Genomic DNA, 23,425 nt, shown 5'->3' on the forward strand with positions numbered 1-23,425 from the left:
GCCAGAACAGCATAGGGCAGTAGAGACGGAAATGACGCGTTGCCTCGCCTTGTGCGCTTTACACAAAACAGAGAAGGAACGTGCTATATAAGTCTGGAGGGGTAATTCGAAAGATTTATAATTTTTCATAATTTTTAATTTTTAAAGAAAATTATGTATGAAAAGTGAATACGTTTCTTAATTTCCATTTTATGAAGTGTATATTCAAATAAATAGTGAAATATCATTCTTACTTTGCATATAAACGAAATACACACACTAACGTTGTTCAGTCACCCCCCGTTACTGAGATGGTTCAGTCCAAGCGTTCAAACATTCGCGGTAAAAATACTTCCTTTGACCGACTTTGCACTGCAGTTGTTAACTTACTGTTGTTGTTGTTTATGCGGATAATTATATGTGATTAAATTAATGTAAAGATGAGTAGGATGACAAAAACACTGAAAGCTGTTCAGCGGGAACTACAGGCGAGTTTTGCTTTTTTGTTAATGTTAACGTTAGCTGCTTTCTCATATAACGTTAACTTACATGTTTTGAATCCTAATTACATAATATTTTTGACATGCAATTTCTGAAACATAATATTACCAATATTTATATTATGTAATAACAAATATTTCTGTTATTGTTGTACAAAAATATTATAATGCTTTAATATTATTATTATTTTTTTACATGTCATTTCCGAAACATGTAGTTTTAAAACCAGCAACATTTGTATTTTTTATCCAGCAATATTATTGTTATTGTGTATGTATGATATATAATGTAGTAATTAATATTACTAATATTATTAATATGACACATACACTGTATAATATTGTATTGTAGAATGTTTTATTTTTTGAATTGTAATTCCTGAAACATAATATTAATATCACCAATATTTATATTAGGTATTAACAAATATTGTATTGTTGTTTGAGATATATCATTTAATATTACTAATTATAATAGTTTAATATTAATTTTATTTTTGGCATGTAATTCCTGAAACATGTAGTTTTAATACCAGCAATATTTAATTTTTTTTATCCAGCAATATTATTGTTATTGTGTATGATATATAATTTAGTATTTATTATTATTAATATGACATGTAATAAATATTAATACATATTATTATTACTTACATTGTATAATAAGCCAGAAAGTTAATATGACATGTCTAATTTTAAATATGTATTATGATTATTCACTTATAATTCCTGAAAGATGTTGTTTTAATACCACCAATATTTCTATTATGGAATAAAAATGTTTATTATTGATGTTAAGATATATATACAGTATATAGTATTTACTACTACTACTAATAAGAGGACATATGTAATATTATACAGTGTATTGCCATGAAATAAATAATATCACCAATATTTATATTATGTAATGACAAATATTGTATTATTGTTGTTTATAATATTAATATTAGTGATATTAAGTGTTATGTAACTAACATATAGTATTGCCTTGTGGACTGAAGTAACAGTTCATAATATGTGTATTGTATTATACTTATTATACTGTACGTGCAATAATATGCACTTAAAGTTTGGGCACGACTGACAGAACTGTGGTGTGTGTGTGTGTGTGTGTGTGTGTGTGTGTGTGTGTGTGTGTGTGTTCTTCAGAGTGAGAAAGCGAGCAGTGAGTCTCCGCGAGCCCTGGACATCTCGTCCATAGAGAAGGCCAGCTTCTTCCAGGGAGATCAGTATTCTCCTCACGGTGTGTACGTCAGCCTACAGTAAACCACCACTCGCTTTATACGCCGCCAATGTAAGGATTGAAAAGTAATAGGGGTGGAACAATATATCGCAATACAAAAATGCAACAATATGTAATATGTAAGATAATTGCAACTTTTTATCTCACAATTGCGAGTTTATATCTCTCAATTCTGACATATTTTCTCAGAATTGTGAGATAAACAGTCCTTTTTTTTTACCTCAGAATAGTTTATATCTCACGATTCTGACTTTATAACACGCAATTCTGACTTTATAACACGCAATTCTGACTTTATAACACGCAATTCTGACTTTATAACACGCAATTCTGACTTTATATCTCGCAATTGCGACTTTATTTCTCAGAATTGCAAAAAATTCACAATTCTGACTTGATATATCGTAATTGTGAGAAAATAAGTCAGAATTGTGAGATAAAAAGTTGCAATTATTATTATTTATTTATTATTCAGTGGCGGAAACAAGCTTCCATAGTATTGTGGATAGTTCACCCAAAATAAAAATTACTGTGTGAAAAAATTCAAGTTTTCAGAGTTTTAGTGTCAGTACTACATTAAACTACTATATATAATGTTGAATATAATGTATAATAATGCATATTTGTGTGTCCTGATAATGTCTGATGTTACCAGTAAAAAGTGTCCGACATTATGTTGAATATATCTAGTCAGTGACAGAGATTCAAGCATATTCATCTAAAATAATTCTGTATTTTCAGCTTCAGAATCATGAATATTGTTATTCTGGCGTCTCTATTGTCCTGTGCTTTGGGTTTCAGCATCAAGTCTATTCATTTACACACACAATGAAATATCAAATTCAGCATTTTAATCAACAGTACATTTTCTTATATGTCTTGGAGTATGGCAATAATATGGTATCGTGAGCTCAGTATCGTGATGTGTGTTGAATCGTGACATGAGGGATCGCTACACCCCTAAAATTGATCATTTGAACTTTAAAATAAAATGTTCTTGGTGTGAACAGGCCTTTAGCCTCGTTACTCCTCTAGCAGGATCAAAGACAGACATGAATGATGATAAATCAAAGTCTGGGAATCAGTGCTGTCAATCAAATCTAGAACCCAATAATGCCCACAATAACAAGCATCGCTCTATTCTTCATCTTTTAATCAGAGCTATAAGTCATTCTAACAGGATCACAACTGGCGCGTTTGTTTCCATTACAGATTTGCGCAAAACTTTTGCGATTTTTTTTTTTTTTTGTAAATGTCGACAAAAAGCTATTGCGAAATGACGGCGTGTCCATTAGCTGATGTTATGCGAGTAAAACTTCATTTTTTCCTCTCGTGATCAGTAAAATCATCCCAAAAATCATGGCGACGGATGTTGGTGGGTTTATGTACTATATCCCAGCCACTGCACTGGCCATTATTATTAATGGAAGGAGACGTATGTGTGTTTTCAAGCATTAATGGTGAGGAACGACCCTTATTATACTGTGAGCGGCTCATATGAGGAGTTTCTGGGTGTTTCTCCCTCATTTCTGCTTCGAGGTCTTGATTGTGGCATTTATTTTGAGGTTTAGAATCCAGTATTCCTGTAATTCTTCTGTCTTTTATGAATTTAATACAGAGCTCTGTCTCGTATTCTGTCCAAACACACCGCGTCGTCTACGTCAGCTGACTGTAAATGTGCAAAAACTGCAGTTTTGCGAAATATTTCTTTTTCGAATTGCCTGAAAAAAACGTCCTCATACGAGCGTAAAAACTTTTTTGCGATAAATGGGAGTTTTTGCGAAAATTACGTGTTTCCATTGAACGTATTTTCAATTCGCAATTTCAATTTGCGCAATTTGAAGACTAATGGAAACGCGGCTAGTGTTAAACACACGTACTGTAGCTGAAAAACTTGTATATTATATTGTGTATTTTTATTTTTTATTTTTTATAAGGCAGGCCTTAATGTCTGCCATTCTTTTATATTTTATATATTTTTTTAGCTTGAACGCTTTTTTTTAAATAGGGACATTAGTTTGGCTGTAATGCCCAGTCACTTGCAAAATAGTAAAACCTTCATCATGAAGGAGAATCGTGATAAAATCGTGAGTAACTGGTTCTGTATGGATCCCAGAAGTGGCTTCAGTGTGTGCTTGTGGTTGTCTTCTGCAGGGAACCCGCTTCACAGCACCGCTTTAGAGGAAGATCTGAGTCCTGGACCAGAACACAACCGAAGATCTGCCGTGCAAACCCATAAAACTAAGGCTATTGAAAAGGCCCGAGTCGTTTCCAAGAGCACCTCATCCAAGGAGAACCAGGAGCCGTCTCGGACACCTGATCCAGTCGTCAGGTAGAGTGCGATCCTGCCAGATCAACGGGTTTCTGCATCATAATCATCATAACGTGAAGCTTTCTGTGTCCTAGAAAAGCTAAAGGAAGAGCTTTACCAACCATATCAGAAGGCGGAGAGAATACAGGCGAGAGAAGACCAGCGGGGTCCGAGGTGAGCGTTTAATCTTTAAAGCATGACACTAAAGTTGTGCTCGTCTTAAACAGTTTCTGCATTTACATTTAAAGTCCCCCTGTAGTCTCTCATTTTATCCCTTAAAACTCACCAAAATGACATTTTTTCCTTGAAATATCTTGAATGTAACTCGACACCCTTGCCTCATTTAGTAATCGCAGTTCTATGAATATGCAAATGAGCCCCGCCTCCACTCACTCACTCAGCTCAAAGATCCACTGGTTGACGATCACACGTTGATCTGATTGGTTTCAAGGTAGTTTGTGACGTCAGAAACACCAGCGATTTCAAAGCGTGTTTTTGAGACTGTCTTTGGTTCACTGCAGTTTTAAGGAGGAAATACTCAGCAATGGAGTCGACTTATGAATTTACACATGGTTTAAGCATATTAAAAACACCACATAGACACATAAACAACATTAAAAACTGGATTTACACCACAGCGGGACTTTAAAGGGACACTCCACCCATTTGCACTAAGCTTTGCATTGTTAGAAACCCAGTCATACTGTTGAATGGTCGTGCAACACTCTCTCATTTTCCCCTGAGACGGGAGAAATCCGTTATTTACCTCTTACACTTCCTCCCACAATGACGCAAAAATCGTCATTTTGCGTCATTGTCGGAGGAAGTGAAAAGAGGGGGGGATTTCTGTTGAGACTACAGACACTCGTTCCTCATCTTTCCCAGGGGGCGGGACCCGCTCACGCTACAGACCTATCACAGATCAGTGGGTGGGACTTTACTCTCTGAAACTGAAAGCAATATCCTCCATCTTGTTTGAAGCTAAGCTAACAGGCGCTGTGGAGACAGATGTAAAGTTATGACAATAGCGGAGGAGAGTGCTCAATATGATATAGAAGAAGAGGATTTCGGAAGTCTGATGCTTGAATCAGGTGTTTGTGGCTACCTTTACAAGCCGCATTATAGCGAAGAGCAGCCGAGGCAGAGGACCTGCCTGCCGCGGACGAGGAGCCCGGACGAAAGAAATACAAACGAGGAGTAATGCACTAATGAGTTTGCCAACTAACTAGACATTTTGTGTGAAATTAATTTCAGGCTCTGGTGGTAGCTAGCCTTGTAGACGGAAGAGTGATTTCTCTTATAGGCAGATATGCGCTTTCTGGATTAGTGGGAGTGGCTTGCGGAGCTGTGCAATGTGGTGCATTGTGGGAGTTGTTGTCTTTCATACAAATGCGTCCTGAAGTTATTTTTTGTCTTTCCTCGGTCACGAAGGCACCAAATTCAAAATTTATTTTACATTTCGACTACATATATACTTCACTCGGATATACGACACAATAGAGAAGAAAAGATGTTTCACACTGACTTTAATGTATGGCAGATATGGAGTTTAATTGGAATGTATTTTTTTTATTTTTCCAGAAAGCAGGAAAAGGTCAGAGGTCATCAAAGGAAACATCTCCGACCCCAGGAGTGTCTCAGAGACAGAGGTCACCGGCGTCCTCAGAGGAGCTCACGGATGAAGATGAAAGTTTTGTACGTTTAGCCTTCAGTATCAACATATATGATATTTAACATATATGATAAATATATATGATATATTTATATATATATATATATATATATATATAAAATTTTCTTTTCATACATTCATTTCTTATTCAAAAAAATCTTGTCATCCAGCATCTCCTCCTCATCCTCTTTCATCCTTTTCATATTAATGCCTCATTCATTCATTCATTCATTCATTCACCAAACATGTGTGTTAGTTGGACAGATCAGGACAAAGAACATAAATAAATGTAGGATGTTGGAAAATAACAGTGTCTTTTCTGTTCACCAAATGCTTATTAATCTTCGCTATTGCTTCAATGCTAATCAACATCGCACCGTTATGTGTTGTGTAGTGACGTGTGTGTTCAAGTAAGCCAGATATGAGCAGATTCTGTGCAATATTTAATACAACAAGCTAAATCTGCACAGATTAGTAAACATAATAAGTAACACTTCAAACTGGCTCGTGATTTGACAGCGTTTCCCGCCGCAGATGATTTTTTAAAACCCTGGATATGTGAAATATGGGTCTTAAATTATTTTTCTTTTGTCCTTTTCAGCACCCAAGCATGGAGAAATCTAAAGGGGCGAAGAGGAGATCGTCCAGTCGCCGGCAGAGCGGCCACAAGCAGAAGAGGAAGTCTTTATCTTCATCAGGTAATAAACCAGTCAGGTGTAAAATTATGTTTAATGCATGATGTTTTTGACAATGTTTTCACACATAATTACTTACTTTTATTTGGGTTTTTATTTGGTATTTAAATATTTTCAAATGTATTATTATTACCGTAGTATTTTCATACATTATTATATTAATATTTGCATTATATTATTATTAATTTCCTTTGGCGTTCACATGGTGTGTTCACATAGCCAGTGCCACAAAAGTCACAAATTACAATAAAAAAATAAAATAAACGTACAAATGTACAAATTATCTTCCGGTCATAAGTGACTGAAGAGAACTAGACGGTTAATATTACTAAGATTAATATGATGTGTAATATTTTATATTGTATAATATTGTATTGTATTCCTGAAACATAATATTAAATCACCAATATTATTCTTTATAATATAAATATTAGTAATAGTAAGTATTACATCATATTCTTGTAGTAATTTACATATTGACTGAAGTAACATTCATTTATATATATAATTTTTTTTTTACATATATATAATATTATATTTTTTTTTATATATATTATTTATAAATGTATATATATATATATATATATATATATATATATATATATATACAGTACCAGTCAAAAGTTTGGAAACATTACTATTTTTAATGCTTTTGAAAGAAGTCTCTTATGCTCATCAAGCCTGCAGTTAAAAAAACTAAAAACTAAAAAAAACAGTAATATTATGAAATATTATTACAATTTAAAATAATGGTTCTCTTTTTTAATATACTTTAAAATGTAATTTATTTTTGTGATGCAAAGCTGGATTTTCATCAGCAAGTACTCCAGTCTTTGGTGTCTTATGATCCTTCAGAAATCATTCTAATATGCTGATTTATGATCAATGTTGGAAACAGTTGTGCTGCTTAATATTTTTTTATAACCTGCGATACTTTTTTCAGGATTATTTGATGAATAAAAAGTTAAAAAGAACTGTATTTATTTAGAATAGAAATCTTTTGTAACAATATACACTACCGTTCAAAAGTTTGGGAACAATAACTATTTAAAAAAAAAGAAGAAATTAGTACTTTAATTCAACAAGAATGCGTTAAATTGATAAAAGGTGATGGTAACGATTTATATTGTTAGAAATGTTTTTATTTTGAATAAATGCTGTTTTTATGAATAAATGCTGTTAACGTTTTACTCATCAATGAATCCTGAAAAAAGTTTTCCAAAAAAATATATTAAACAGCACAACTGTTTCCATCATTGATAATAACTGAGTATCAAATCAGCATATTAGAATGATTTCTGAAGGATCATAAGACACCAAAGACTGGAGTACTTGCTGATGAAAATTCAGCTTTGCATCACAAAAATAAATTACATTTTAAAGTATATTAAAAAAGAGAACCATTATTTTAAATTGTAATAATATTTCATAATATTACTGTTTTTTTTAGTTTTTAGTTTTTTTAACTGCAGGCTTGATGAGCATAAGAGACTTCTTTCAAAAGCATTAAAAATAGTAATGTTTCCAAACTTTTGACTGGTACTGTATATATATAATGTGTGTATGTATTATTTTGTATGTGCAATATCATGCACATTGTTAATTAATTAAATGTATTTTAAATGTGAGGTGTTTTTAATATACATGTATCAAATGCTTCGATAGTGTGCAAAAGAGCCTATTTGTACGTGTCTTGGTTCTGGAAGTATTTTTCACAATCGTTTTCTGTATATGCACTACAAAAACATCTTTTATAATATAGGTTGCCATGAACCAACACCAAACGACACAGAGATGAATCTCAACAATACCAAACTTTGTAATGCATTGCCTAATAAAATGTGTTCCTTGAATGAAATGCAAATTGTTTTAGATTAAAGCATCTGCCAAATGCATAAATGTAAAGCGTCCTTTTCCAGAGTCCGCCGGTCCTGCTAAAAAACCCAGAGGTCTGAGGAGTCCGACTGATCTGGACGTGGTGCTCGATACTTTCCAGGAGTTTGTCACTCAGTATAAGTGAGTACATGATGTCAGTTCAGCAAATCAACTCCAGTGTTCTTCTAATGAATAGACGTCAAACTCTCAAACACCTGGTTCTGGTTCTCTTTAGGCAGACCGTGAACTCTGACGCCGTCAAACGCTCCATCGATGCCGTTAGTCGCTCGTTCGAGGAGCAGATCTCGGAGATGGTGAGCTCGTTTTACGCGTCTTTCACAGAAAATAAGTGGAAGTGTTGCTGCTGTCATAATAATGATGAAAACGTGCCCCTCATTCATAGATCACAGCGACTAAGGAACTCAAGAGTGTGAAAAGAGAAAATAACAAGGTGATTCTCATCTGGAAAATATACGCAGCCATTATTTTAATTTTAATAAATATTTTAATAATTAGTTTTGAAGGCGTTAACTGTGTTGTTCTGTGTTTCAGATCAATAGAGATGTTAATCAGAAGAGGACCAGGCTTGTGGAAGCCAGTTATGAACTCATTAAGTAAGCACTGACGAGAACAAAAACTAGATTTTATTTGCTCTTTTATACAGGGTTACGGTTTAATTCTGTCTATTAACTAGTTGCTTATTAGCATGTATATTACTAGGATATTGGCTGTTTATTAGTACTTCTAAAGCACATATTAATGCCTTATTCTGCATGGACATATTCTACATCCTTTAATCCTACAATACCTAAATTTAACAAACTTATTAAATATTAATAAGCAAAATTAGGAGTTTATTGAGGCAAAAGTTGTAGTTTAGTTAGTCAATCGTGAGAATTGGACCCTAACCTAAACTGTGACCGGGTTATTATATTTAGCTAAAACTAAAAACATTTATAATAAACATTTTTTAAAAAGTATTTTTTGTTACATTAAATATTATAAACTTTTAAATAAAATAAAATATTTATAAAAAAAACTAAACTTATTTTATTTCAGCTAGTTTCTCATTTTCATATAGTGTAACTTGATGCACTAAAATAACTAAAACTAAAAATATACTATTATATACATTATATATTTTTTATACTAAAATATATATATATATATATATATATATATATATATATATATATATACATACAGTATGGACCAAAAAATAATAAATAAAAAGACAAAAACACAACAAATTACTAAAACTTTAATAAATTAAAATGATTGCATAAAACACAAACTAATTCAAAATATTATTAAAAACGATCAGAAACTCAATTATGGCAAAAATCATAATCACAATTATTTTGGTCAATATTGAAATCATGAATATTTAACATGATTAGTTGTGGGCAATATTTCACAATATAAGTAATTCTTAGATAAAGTGTGAAATCAAATTTCACAATTATCAAAACCAGTTGTAATACTCAGTGTACTTTATTCAGTGTGTAATGTTGCTGTTTGAGCATAAACAACATCTGAAATCGCTTTTTAAGGACTACAACAAACGGCTGGTAGAGACTACACCACATTCCTCCCGGGTTAGTGACATCACAAACCCTAGAATTTACATAAACCCCGCCCCCTGAACACGATTTATAGATTATCAAGACCGAATATGCTAATCAATGACTAGAAGATAACTACACATAAGCTTCATAAATTCATCAACTAACCATTCAGAAATGTCCTGTTGCTTCTACATGTTGTCTCTTCTTCTTGAGTCTCTCCATCTTTCTGACTCCGGTTTGAACATAAAAGGCTAAAAGTGTTTGAAATGTTCAGTGCATGTGTGTGTGAGGTAAAAGGACACAAGCTCTTGAAGCTCCGCCCCCTGTGCCGGGAGCAGCAGCTCATTTGCATTTAAAGGGACAGACACAAAACTGTGTGTTTTTGCTCACCCTCAAAAAGTGACAATTTTAACATGCTATATAAAAATATCTGTGGGATATTTTGAGCTAAAACTTCACACACACACTCTGGAGACATCAGAGACTTATTTTACATCTTGTGAAAAGGGCATTACACCACTCCTTTAAGTTTGAGCTTTTTGGAACGAATGAAAGATTATCTTGTTTTCACAATCATTGGAAGCCATATTCGATGAATGGCACAGCTCTAATATGAGGTCATTTAAATGTGTTTCTGGTCTCAGGGCAAAGACGAAGTTGAGTGACCTTCAGAAAGCTCATGATGAGATGGAGCTGAGACTCAGATCTCTGAGAGAAGGATCCTCTTTGCTCTCCAGCCTTCGGGAGCTCAACATGAAGTACCTGAAGCACCGCACGGATCATCCGGATGAAGTGGAAACGGTAAAGAAGTCTTCACAACCCTCTACGCACACCTTGGCAATAGAATCGCCATTGGCTAGTACTTTTTTTTTTGGTTACTCGCCAGACTGATATATATATATATGAAGAGTTCAGATGCAAAAGCCTCTAAGTGCCATCTGAAATTTTCTTCTAAAATGTGCATTTTTATCAAGCTTGTATATTTAAGTTCAGTAATTTCACTTTAATGACAATTAATAGGTAATTTTCTTTGCCATTAAAGTGAAATAACTGAACATAATCATACAAGCTTGATAAAAATGATCATTCTAGAAGAAAATTTCAGATGGCACTTAGAGGCTTTTGCATCTGAAGTCTTCATATATATATATATATATATATATACATATACATTATGATAATATGATAATCAAGCACTATTTAATGATAGAACTTTAGTAATTAGAACTATTACTTAGGACTGGTGGTGGTGCTTAAGACACTGTTGGTCATTCAGTGTTTCTGTAAAAAAAAAAAAAAACATAATAGTAATAGATAAATGTAATTATTATTAAAAGATAATAATCCTACTAGCCTACTAATAATTATAATTATTATTATTATTCTATATCCTTATAGAATAGGTTAGAACGGTGTGTGTTAGCGGCCTCTAAGTTAATGATCTTTACAACGGAAGTGAATCAATCAAAATGAACTTTATCTGAACAATAACTTTATTCTAGATCTTCTGTAAAGCCTAAACAATCTCTGTTACTGTAATCTCCTATTATCACTGTAAAGCTGAAACAATCTCTGTTACTGTAATCTCCTATTATCACTGTAAAGCTGCTTTGAAACAATCTACATTGTTAATAGCGCTGTATAAATGAAGGAGACTTGACTATAGGATTGATGAGCTGCTGGGTTCATGAATATTAATCACGTTGTCCGCATTCACTCGCAGTATTTGCTGAAATCAAAACAGGGATGAGTGCCAGCCAATGAGATTGCGCCGTTTGTGCATTAGCTCCGCCCACTACCGGAGAAACCGGTATATCTTCTGCTTGCTCTTAAAAGCTGAAAAATTCCAAATGAGCTCCGTTATTTTAGACAGGAAAAATGTGTTAACCTCTAACACACACACTGGCGTGTAAAATCTAAGTATTTATTAGCCAATGGCTAACGATAGACATTTAGTTGCTTCAGATGTTCAGTTTGGTGTTGAACCCTCATTCCTACTGAATTCTGTCCATGAACTTACTGTACAAGCAAACCATCTTGTCATTTTGTGTATGATTTGTGGGGTTTGTTGTGCTTTTCTCATTTAATTTCTTTTGCCTGACAGTATGGTCCATCTTGTATGCCTGCCATGTTGATGGAAGCCAGGTGCATCATGGGAACAGAACATCAGCTAAAGACCGTCAATGACAATCTACAGCAGGTTTTAGATGAAACAGAAAATCAGTAATCAACACACACTGTACAGCTCAGCAATAAACAGTTTAATGGAATGGGAGTTTGTCAGACTATTTATTAGTTTTGGGAATTTATTGTAACCGAAGTATTGTATGTATACTTAAATTAGTTAATTAAAATGAAAGGTTGAGTTTATTTCACTTTAATTTAATCCTATTACGCATTGTTTTAAGTCTATTTTAAAGCGTTGTTAAAAAAAAAAATATATATATATATATATATATATATATATATATATATATATTTTCGTTAAAAAATAGTCACACTTGCATTGTTCGCGGTCAAAAATGAAATTAATGGGAGACGAATTTCATCTAGTGGAAGCGTTTGGTACTGCGACTAAACACTGAAAGCTCAATTTTTGAGATATCAACCTTAAATTTGGAACACAACTTGTTCAGTATTTCTCAGTTTTAGAGTAAAATAATGTTTGGAAAATATGTATTTAATATAAAATTTTAAAATGGTATTTTTGTGCATTTGTCATAATAGTAAACTTTTATAACTTTTTTTTAGTTTCACTTTTTAAAAGAGACCAAACTTCAGTCTTGAGCTCCAAAAGCATTGAAGATTTACGACAGTTTAAATGCCCTCTGAAACAGGAAGACAGGGCGGGGCTTATCGAGCAGCTCCTCCCCCTTTTTAAAATGGTGTTTAATTTATATCTCAGCTCGGCCAATCAGAGCCGTTGAGCTCGGTAAAGCCGCAGTTACCTCCTAAACTCAGACCGTTTCTCCTCCTAATCTCCTAATGCAAATATTGAACATTTCAGTTCCACTGTGAATTTAAAATCTCAGAATTTAATACGAAAAATGCCATAAATGTCACAATAATGTAACTTTTAATTTTTTACTGATATTCTGATATGACCTTAACTAAAATTCTACAAATGCCAACCAACGTTTTTTTTATGTATGTAATTGACATAAGATTACAAAAAAAAGAAAAGAAAACTGGATGCTCTATAATATAGATGCTCTATAAAGTCTGGGAAAAGTCTCAGCTCTCAGGGTTGGCTTAACCAATGGGAAACGTGCAGTTTTTCAGAGGGAAAACTTCCTTTGTTTGGAAGCTGACTCATTTGCATGTGTAACGGGATTGGGTGTTGATGCAGAAAAACAGACTCTTGTAATGCTAATATGTTGCATAGGTATCAACAAATAATACACACAATCATTTAGATCATCAAAATACTAATTCGTTGATACCAAACATGGTAAAGGTCAGGTTACATTAACTGGTGCTTCTATCATAAAGTATGCATAAAATAGTATACAACACAAAAGACATAATGTGTTAGAGATATGTTCCTTCATAGAACACTCACTATAAACTGGTCTGTTTTACAGGCTTTATGTGTCTTTCCTTCCTATGCTTTTCCATGTGGCCACTTTATTTTTAGCAATAAACAGGACATAAAACAATAGGACAATATAACAAATAATTGTGTCTGATTGGTCCAGCTGTTACTCTGCTATTCTTTAATATTCAGAACGATTTTTAGAACTATATCTTTATCATCCTTGGTGTGAACGAGCCTTTATTCTCGATGCATTTGTATTTAGGGTAAAGTTTGTGATGGCGATTAGTCATTAGGACCCTTTGTCCCAGAATGCCCCACCCGAGCTCGTCTGATAAAGTGTACGTTTGAGTGAATGAACGTGCAAAACTGTGGAGAGATATGACTAATATGCATATGTCAGCATGCTTGTAACAAGTAGACAAAAGGTTCTTTTGTGAAGGCGGTTAAGTTTGTGTGACGAGTAGGGCTGAACATTGATGCACAGAGGACAAAAACAGGACATTAGTGCAGCTTTAAAAAAAAAATTTATTTTATGTCATAATTGTGACAAAAATTTAATATTTAGAAATGATGACATACCAAGTCATAGTTATGAGATAAAAATGTGAAATTATGACATACTAAGTCATAATTATAACATATCAAGTCATTATAATGACAATTTAATAAAAAAATGAGATTTAAAAAATTAGATAAAAAGTCAAAATTATGACTTTCTTTGTCATACTTTTTATGCTATAAGTGACTTAGTATGTCATAATTAGTTTTTAAGTCAGAATTTCAATTTTTTAAAAGAAAATAAATATTTCCCATTTTTGTTTAGTAAAATGTAACTTAATGGGGAAAAAAAGATAATAAGATTATTATTTAATAATAAGAATCCAAAAAGGTGTTTTCGGTGGAATGCCTTAAAGCGTTTTGGTTCCCCTGAACCTTTCAGTCAACAGTTCTTATAAGAACCACTTTTGTTCTTGGAGTGAAGAACCTTGTCCCACTTTAAAGAACCTTTTGTGGAATGGAAAGTTTCCATGGATGTTAAAGGTTCTTTGTGGAACTATTAAAGGAACTTAACCTTTATTTTTAAGAGGAACACGCACTAAAACAATTAAAACTAAACATAAAAATGAATTTAGATATACACACATATATATATATATATATATAGTTCATTTTTAATGTGAGTATGAAGGAGGATTGGGCAACATCAAAGGAGAAATGATGCCCTTCTTTCGCTCACACCTTTGACCTCTGACTTATAATACATTTTTCTTGGGCTGAAATGATGCACATGCTTGTTTGTAGTTCAACAAGCACTAGTAGTTCAAGTTCCCTGAAAATGCACAAACACGGCCATGTCACTGCCGTGAGCTTTTAGACTAAACCTCTTTCATCCAGCTCGAACCTAATCTTGTTCTCTACACTTTGCCTGTCCAGATTAAAGGGGAAAAATGCTTTGTAAAATCGTGTATCATTGGATGGTTTAATAGTGCATGTTTTTTTGTATGCCATACAAAAATCACCAAATCCAGAACTAACATGGATTTCTTTCTGCTGTATTTATCATCCAGTAATCAGTATAGAAAGGAGAAGCTATGGCATTTTGTTCTGTGTAGAAAAATGTTTCCTAAACAATTTTTATTTTTTATTTTTTTTTAAACACTTTATTACCCACAATCTTTTTTTCTTTTTCTTTTTTTGCTGTTTTTTTCCTTCTTCTGAAGTTGCTGTTAGAAGGTGATGCCACTTCTTCCTCAACAAATTGCAAGATAGATGCATTTACAATTGTCTTTATTTATTTTTTTAACAAGTACAGTACAAAAACATTCAGATTGTTGAAAGCCTTTGAATGTGTGACGTGATAAATAGACTCGCAGGTACGAGTGGAAAAGAAAATGCATGTATTAAAAATGCATTATAGTATATTTGTAATTTACTAAAAACATACTCAAGTACATTTTTAATACATTTCATAGTGCGTCTTTTTCAAAGCAGAATTAAACCTTGTGAAGGTATAATGCATTAAAACGCATGGCAAACAACCAGTTACCGATGTAACAAGGAATCTGCCAATATTATAATGTGTTTTAACTTTGGTTACAATTCTTTATGAAAAGACCATTCATTATAACGTACATTTTGAATACCTTTATAATGCATTACACATAACAGCTTTAAGTACTAATTGGATTCTGAACAATGAACCCAAACGGCAACAACAACAAAAATAGTACAGTACATATTTCACAGCAGAGTGTACAGTGTTGTCTGTGTATTCAGATCATGCCACATAACCTCTCGCTGACGTCCCACAGCTTCTTGGCGACCCCGTCGTCTCTGGCCTCGGGCTTGACCTGCACCAGCTGACAGTCGGAGAAGTATCGGCCGCTCAGGTGCTCGATGTCCTCCTGCAGAGCGCAGAACAGCGTCGTCTGAGCTCCCGACACCGGGTCTGTCGCTCCAAACCGGCTCACGATGGCTTTGAGGATACGCGTCTTCCATTCATTGATGTCACGGCCGAGCTCGGAATTTACCGACCCTGCACCGGATCAAACGTGGAAAACACACCGTTAGAAAGAGGGAAACGGGTGCTGGTCTATTAAGGCAAGACACGCCAGGTGAACACACTACAAAATAAAGGTTCTTTATTGGCATTCGATGATTCCATAAAGAATTTTTAACATCCATGGAATCTTTCCATTGCACAAAATCTTCTTTATAGTGTAAAAAGGTTGATTAACCCTCAGAGAGTCCTCGGTCACTTCTGACCGAAAAATTTTCTGTTTTGAATTTTTAAAAATCACAGCTTCATCGGAAGGTTATGATACTTGGTGACTTTTATGGCATTAGGTATGTGAATACAAAAAAAAATTGAGGTCATGATCCGAGCATGCTAAGTGGTCGTAAAAAAAATAGTCACACTCAGTGTCTTCGGTCAAAAATGACCGACCCATAGGAAATGAATGGGAAATTTACAAAAACACAAAAATTCTCTGAATTTTTGTCTGTACAATCTACAAATCGGCCACGATTCTAAAAAAAAGTACACCGCAGTAAAGGGGTGACACTCTACAACATCAAGAGTGCAAAAAATTCACACCCACCCACACACACACACATACAAACACACTTTTATACACATACACACCAATAAATTCAGATTACAAAAAATCTGTTTTGAATTTTTAAAAATCACAGCTTCATCGGAATGTTACGAAACTTGGTGACTTTTCTGGCATTAGGTATGTGAGCACAAAAAAAAATTTAGTTCATGATCCGAGCATGCTAAGTGGTCATACAAAAAATAGTCACACTCGTGGTCTTTGGTCAAAAATGACCCCCATAGGAAATGAATGGGAAATTGACAAAAACACAAAAATTCTCTACAAATCGGCCACGATGCAGAAAAAAAGTGCTCAGCAATGAAGGGGTGAAACTCTAAAACATCAAGAGTGAAAAACATAACATAATTAATAATTATAATTAATATATATATATATATAATTAATATAATAATTATTAAAATTATTAAAATAATAATTAATAAAATGTTATAAACCTTGGCAAAAAGTATTATTTGAGAATTTCTAAAAAAATACATTCAATCCACATCTTAAAAGTAAGTAATTTGGTCCAAAAACAACTAGAATTCACAAGCATCTCCATTTAGAGCTATACAGGCATCTAGTGGTAAACCCATGCAATAACATGATTTATTTAATTTTATGTTTAATAAATTTATTTATTTATTTTAATTTTATTTTTTTTCTGAAAGCCTAGTCTCTATTTTAACCGAAAATACTGTATAATTTTTTTTTTTTTTTTTTTAAATTGAAAAAAAAAAAAAAATCATTATTTTCAATGGCAAAAAATGGACTATAAATAATGCATAAATATTAATAAGTTCAATCAAATTGTCTCAAAATACTAAATTAAAAAGAATAAATATTATAGAACAAAATTAAATTGCATTGGTTTTTACTGGGATGGAGGAAGTTTCATTTTTAGGTGTCCGGTCACTTCTGACCGGGAAGGCACTGAGTGTGACTGCTAAACGAAGACTCTCTGAGGGTTAAGTATATATTTGTGTGTATATATATATAGGCTATATATATATATATTTTTTTTTTTTTCCATATATATTATATATATATAGTACATACATATATATATATATATATATATATATATATATATATATATATATATATATATATATATATATAACATATATTCATATGTTAATTTATAAAATCTTGTATAATATGACTTGATGTTTTTTGTTTGTTTGGTTTTTATTGTATATGATATTTGTATTTTTGTAATTTAATTTTTGCCATGAAAATAGCCTTGAATGCTGACATGGCACTAAATAAAACAATCTGAATCTGTATATTAAAAAAATATATTCTTATAAGATGGTTATTTTGGAAAAAGAATATATTTTAATAACTGTTCACTGAAAGGTTCTTTGGGGAACCAAAATTTTATGACATTTGCTGGAAAAAATAACTTTTGGAACTTTATTTTTAAGAGTGCAAGGGAAAATGGTAACTAATAGATATTACCATAGTTATTTGATTACATTAATAACTGCTAAAATAAATTTGTATTGCAAGTTTTCTGAAATATGAAATTAAATAGGCATAATTGTATACATTTACTTAGCAGAAATCTGAACGATTGATAACAACTGAACAGTTTGATTTTGTTGACATATTAGAGTTAAAGGTTTTTACTGAGGGAATTTTGTATTTCTTTTTGTATCTTCATAAATCTGAAAATACTGTCAACAGCCAGAAAAATAATAATTTTACAATGTTTTTTAGGATTGAACTGTTATATAAAATCAGACAAATTATATATTAACAAACCCTTCTTTAAAAACCTTCAGAATATAGATAGGAATAAAACTGTAAATTTTGGTGCATGCAAGTGTTGCTGAAGTGGAGGAAAATCTCGCAGACTATATGTATTATAATTTAAATCTAGACACAAATAGAGAAAATTTCATTTTTTTTCTAGTCTGAAACACATTATGAAAAGCCAAATATCTGAAAATCGACCAGTGCATGGAAACAACGTTTGTGCCTGTAGTGTCTCGCCTTTGTAGAATGTTTGTTAGTAAATTAATGAGAATTATTCAAAAATGTTTACAAATACTACTGGCATATTGCACATTCTTACTTTCTAAATGTCATGATCATTTGTTAACAAAGAAGTATTCATTACATTCAATTACTACATTGTTTAAATTAATAAATGTTTAGCTAACTGTGATTTTGTATATGTACATTTCTGAAATGCATAACTTAAACAGTTTCCTCTGATAACATACACTCTAAATTGTAATATGACTTTCTGTAAATAAGCGTGAATTGAATGAATGATTGATCACTAACCGGGATGAAGGCTGTAGGTTGTGACGTTGGTTCCCTCCAGTTTCTTGGCCAGTTGGTGTGTGAAGAGCACGTTACAGAGCTTGCTGGCAGTGTAAGCCCTGAATACATCCGCGTCGGATGATCCCAGAGTGAGCCTCTTGTGTGTGTTGATGCAGTCGAAGTCAACAGTGCCCAGATCGTGACCACAGGACGACACGTTGACCACCCGGCTCGGCGCACACTCCTGGAGACGCTCCAGCAGGAGATTGGTCAGCAGGAACGGGCCGATGTGATTCACACCCAGGATCATCCCGAGGCCATCTTCAGTGCGTCCTGGAGCGGCCAGTGCTGGACAACACACACACACACACAACAGGTGTCATTCATGATGTCGGTGGGCAAAAGTTTGGAACAAAAGACTCTCTTCTGCTCATTTATGTGATCAAAAATACAGTAAAAACAGTGAAATATTATTAAAATTTAAAACAGCAGTTTTCTATGTGAATATCTAGTAAAGTGTAATTTATTCCTGTGATCAAAGCTGAATTTTCAGCATCATTACTCCAGTCTTCAGTGTCACATGATCCTTCAGAAATCATTCTAATATGATGATTTGATGATCAAGAAACATTTATGATTATTATCAGTGTTGAAAAGACAATTAATGAAAAGGTATTAAATTAATCAAATAGAAATTAAACTTTAATAAAAATTAAGGATAACACTTTATTTTACAGTGTCCTTGTTACACATTACATGAAGTTAGTAATAACTATACATTATGCATAATTACATGCAACTAATCCTACCCTAACCTAATAGTAAGTACATGTAGTTAATTAATATTACTCAGTACTTAAATATATAATTACACTGTAACAATGACACCTTAAAATAAAGTGTAACCAAATTAAGCAGCATTTTAAGCAGAATTATTTCGAAGGATCATGTGACAGTGAAGTTTTATACTTGGGTTTAAGACTGAATTGTGTTTGTGTTTGTGTCCAGATATTTCACCGGCGTTATTGATCAGCAGGTCCAGTCTGCGCTCGGCCTTCAGGAAGTTCTCCGCAAAAAGGCTGATTGATTTCTGACTCGCAAGATCCAGTTGCATGAAGATCACATTCTCATTTCCAGTTTCCTATGAGGAAAGTATTATAATGTTCTATCATTTACAATGATTGTGCAATAGATATAAGTAAAGCAGTGTGAAAATGTAGCATTCATAAAAATGATTACTAATAGATATCTATATAGTTATTTGATAACTTTTTAGCAGTTATTAATGTATTTGTATTGCAAGTTTTCTGAAATTTTTAAATATGCAATGGGCATAATTCACATTTACACAGCAGAAATCTGAACGATTGATAACAACTGAACAGTTTGATTTTGTTGACATATTAGAGTTAAAGGTTTTTACTAAAGGAATTTTGGATTTCTCTTTTTATCTCTTCATAAATCAGAAAATACTGTCAACAGCCAGAAAAATAATAATTTTACAAAGTTTTTTAGGATTGAACTGTTATATAAAATCAGACAAATGATATATTAACAAACCCTTCTATAAAAACCTTCAGAATATAGATAGGAATAAAACTGTAAAATTTGGTGCATGCAAGTGTTGCTGAAGTGGAGGAAAATCTCGCAGACTATATGTATTATAATTTAAATCTCGACGCAAATAGGGAAAAGTAGATTTTTTTCTAGTCTGAGACACATTATGAAAAGCCAAATATCTGGAAATCGACCAGTGCACGGAAACACAACGTTTGTGCCTGTAGTGTCTCGCCTTTGTAGAATGTTTGTTAGTAAATTAATGAGAATTATTTAAAAGTGTTGACAAATAGTATTCACATATTGCACAAGTGTTACAATGTGAAAAAAAGAAATCCAACAAAAAGTATTTAAAAAAATGGAAAGTTTTTAGACTCAGTAAATTTTAGTCCAATGCAATAACAGTAACTGGCATTTAAGTAACTGGGTGCAGGAAAATCCTCTCCGGGTCAAAATGACCTGAACACAATTTAAGGATACTTATGACACAAGAATTGTTTTGAGATCCATTATACTTGTTTTACTCTTCAAGGTTCACTGAAGAGGCTCTAATGTGACAACATGCCCCACTAATGGGTCAATACGAACACCTTCCCTGTGACAACATGCCCCGGTCTTCCTCACACTCACCATCCTGATCTCTCGAGCTGCTTCTTCTCCTCTCTGTTTGCTTCGACAGGCCAGAATCACTCGTCCTCCTCTCGCTGCCATCGCAGACGCAGTCGCTTTCCCAATCCCAGTGTTCCCACCTGTCAGACACATGCAGGGATTATTATAATTATGGCACATGGAATATGTGTTCTGTATGATTCAGCGTAGACGGCACAGAATCACGGCTTCATGTGAAGTACTTGCGCTTGCTGAACCTCATTTAGACCTTTTGACCTCAATTGTCCACAGAAATATTTGAAGCTCAATTATATATTCATTATTAAAATGCCCATGGTTTCATATAACTTTCCCAGCTCAATAAATCACACTTTTCCCCCTCAAAATTCATTACACTTTTAATTTAAGTCATTTTGAGGCCCGTTTCTCCACTGCATTATCTAGTATTATATGTCATGCAATGCTTATATTCATTTCAGTGTTATTTTAGTAATGTTGCAACACTAGTGTAGTTTTTATTAATATTTTTAATTATCTATTTTATTTTAATTTTAGTAATTTATTACATTTTACAATGCTTTTGTCATTTTTCTTAGCTTGTGTATATATATATATATCATAACAATCATGATATCTCTTTAATTTCACAGTTAAACGGAGATTGTTGCAGAATTCTCCTGCAGACTCAGACTCCATCTCGTCTCCTATTTCAGGAGATTTGCAAAGTCTGCAATCATAAGTCAGAGATCTCAATATGATCTCAAACACTTCTCATGAAACTCTTGCAAGACCCGAGCTGCTCTCCACACGGTGCTTTATCCTGATATCCAGTGTCTGTTGTCATCTCGCCCGAGGGATAAACATCTACGCAGTTGAACAACCTCTGAGGAATCATGCAGACTAAACGTTTGCACAAAAGTGTGTTTCACCTACCGGTCACAATGACGGTCTTCCCGTATAGTTTGGCAGTGCCTGTGAAGGTCTTCCTCTGGACAAAGATCTTATGACAAATAAAATATACAGCTAATAAAGAAACCACAATACCCAGAAAGAGAATCATTTTTGCAGTCGTGAGCGCGCTGGATCTGAATGGACTTGCAGATCTGGAGTCACACCTGTTTTAAACACTGTCTGATGCTCTGGAATGTGTGTGTTATGTAATGACATCCGGGTGATACACAACATTTACTCAGGCCCCTTACACACAATAAAGCTGAAGAATCAGTGCACAGTCACTGTGTCTCAGGTCAAACGGCACAGCTCCTCACCTTTCCTCCAGTCCGTATCTCACACACACAATGCATGTAATTCAAGAACTTGCTGGACTGGATTCCATAAAGATTATAACTTTATAAATGGCTGTAATGTAGTGAAATATCTTACATTTACTCTGTTTTGTTAGTGCTGTTTGCTAAGGCAAGCATATGCAAAGCAAATACATACAAGCTGTTTTTCAGAATGAAGCAATTTTTATTTCCTTTTAAGTGTTTGATAAAGCCTCATATTTGTTAAATGCATAATTTCTGATATATTTGTCAGTGAACTCGATCACAAGCTGTAAATGTGTGCAAGTTTAGATTTGTTTGAAATAAAGCTCTCCAACATTTATTTTTTTCCTTTCTAATAATGACGTTGCACGTTTCGGTGTCAGAGGGTTCCTCCAGGGTTCCTCCAGTTCCTCCAGCATTCATAATGTTGAACAATTATCTCCATAAATCAGAGAGACACTTATGACTTTACTTTGTTGTTTGGCCACTCCAGTCATTCGTCATTCAGTCATAAAATATATACACCCTTTCCAACATTGCACTATATATATATATATATATGTGTGTGTGTGTGTGTGTGTGTGTGTGTGTATTTATCTATGTAAATGTATACCCAGCAAACACAGAACGTTCCATGGTTCCCATTTGGTTATTTTATTAATAACCAAATTTTGCCACCTAAGGGAACCTTCCCAGGATGTTCCCTACAGGTTATTTTTAGGGTTTATTTTTATAATAGGCCTATGTTATTATGCTAAAATGTGTCATTTTTCACACAAAAAATATTTTGCAGATACAGTTTATTAAAACCTGGATTAGATCGCGTTAAAATGCATTATAATTTTCAGATAAATCCAATTTTACAGCTAAAAATATCAAGCCAAGGTTACGCGTAGTATGAATAGCATACAAATATTTCCTGCGCGCCCCTGTTCTGATTCTGCACGCGCTTCTTCAGCACGCGCTTACCTCAGTCTTCAACAGAAAGCCGCGCGCATTTCGTTTTGCTGACTAACATTAGTTTATCGACCTCTTTATTGAATAATTGCTTATAATTAATAATTATACGAGAGTAAATAGTGTGAATTCAGAGAGATTTGACACGTATAATTGAAGAAAATATGAAGTTAACCGAGAAGTTTTTGTTTACTGACCAAAAGAGTCCCGCTAATTGAGTGGTAAGAAATGAATGTAATGTTTTTTTTAATGTCTGTGAATAAAAAGTATTA

General features: G+C 33.3%; 2 protein-coding genes across 2 annotated transcripts; one reads left to right on the forward strand and one right to left on the reverse strand.

Moving 5' to 3' along the window:
* Positions 1-326: 326 nt before the first annotated feature.
* On the forward strand, positions 327-12,116 carry cenpu (centromere protein U). The gene is made up of 12 exons (XM_084133078.1): positions 327-467; positions 1,632-1,725; positions 3,880-4,057; positions 4,132-4,210; positions 5,618-5,731; positions 6,310-6,406; positions 8,323-8,419; positions 8,514-8,592; positions 8,682-8,729; positions 8,831-8,892; positions 10,491-10,647; positions 11,951-12,116. Exons 1-12 carry the CDS (start codon positions 420-422, stop codon positions 12,071-12,073), a joined length of 1,176 nt encoding a protein of 391 aa, XP_083989204.1. The 5' UTR covers positions 327-419; the 3' UTR covers positions 12,074-12,116.
* Positions 12,117-15,156: 3,040 nt separating this feature from the next.
* On the reverse strand, positions 15,157-22,128 carry dhrs13l1 (dehydrogenase/reductase (SDR family) member 13 like 1). Its single transcript, XM_084133019.1, has 5 exons — positions 21,862-22,128; positions 20,950-21,068; positions 19,780-19,903; positions 18,784-19,110; positions 15,157-15,920 (listed from the first exon to the last, which is right to left on the reverse strand). Exons 1-5 carry the CDS (start codon positions 21,986-21,988, stop codon positions 15,658-15,660), a joined length of 960 nt encoding a protein of 319 aa, XP_083989145.1. The 5' UTR covers positions 21,989-22,128; the 3' UTR covers positions 15,157-15,657.
* Positions 22,129-23,425: the final 1,297 nt, after the last annotated feature.

This window comes from Abramis brama, assembly GCF_963993115.1.
Source record: "Abramis brama genome assembly, chromosome: 13".
Lineage (NCBI taxonomy): Eukaryota > Metazoa > Chordata > Actinopteri > Cypriniformes > Leuciscidae > Abramis > Abramis brama.

Bases quoted from the DNA above. Each gene is read 5' to 3' on its own strand.
- dhrs13l1 (XM_084133019.1), bottom strand. From the start codon at position 21,988: ATGATTCTCTTTCTGGGTATTGTGGTTTCTTTATTAGCTGTATATTTT. The intron at 21,069-21,861 runs GTAGGTGAAACA...TGTGTCTGACAG, and splicing joins GAAGACCGTCATTGTGACCG to GTGGGAACACTGGGATTGGG. The intron at 19,111-19,779 runs GTGAAATATCTG...TGTGTTGTCCAG, and splicing joins CCTGCTGATCAATAACGCCG to CACTGGCCGCTCCAGGACGC.
- cenpu (XM_084133078.1), top strand. From the start codon at position 420: ATGAGTAGGATGACAAAAACACTGAAAGCTGTTCAGCGGGAACTACAG. The intron at 4,058-4,131 runs GTAGAGTGCGAT...TCTGTGTCCTAG, and splicing joins ACACCTGATCCAGTCGTCAG to AAAAGCTAAAGGAAGAGCTT. The intron at 10,648-11,950 runs GTAAAGAAGTCT...TTTGCCTGACAG, and splicing joins ATCCGGATGAAGTGGAAACG to TATGGTCCATCTTGTATGCC.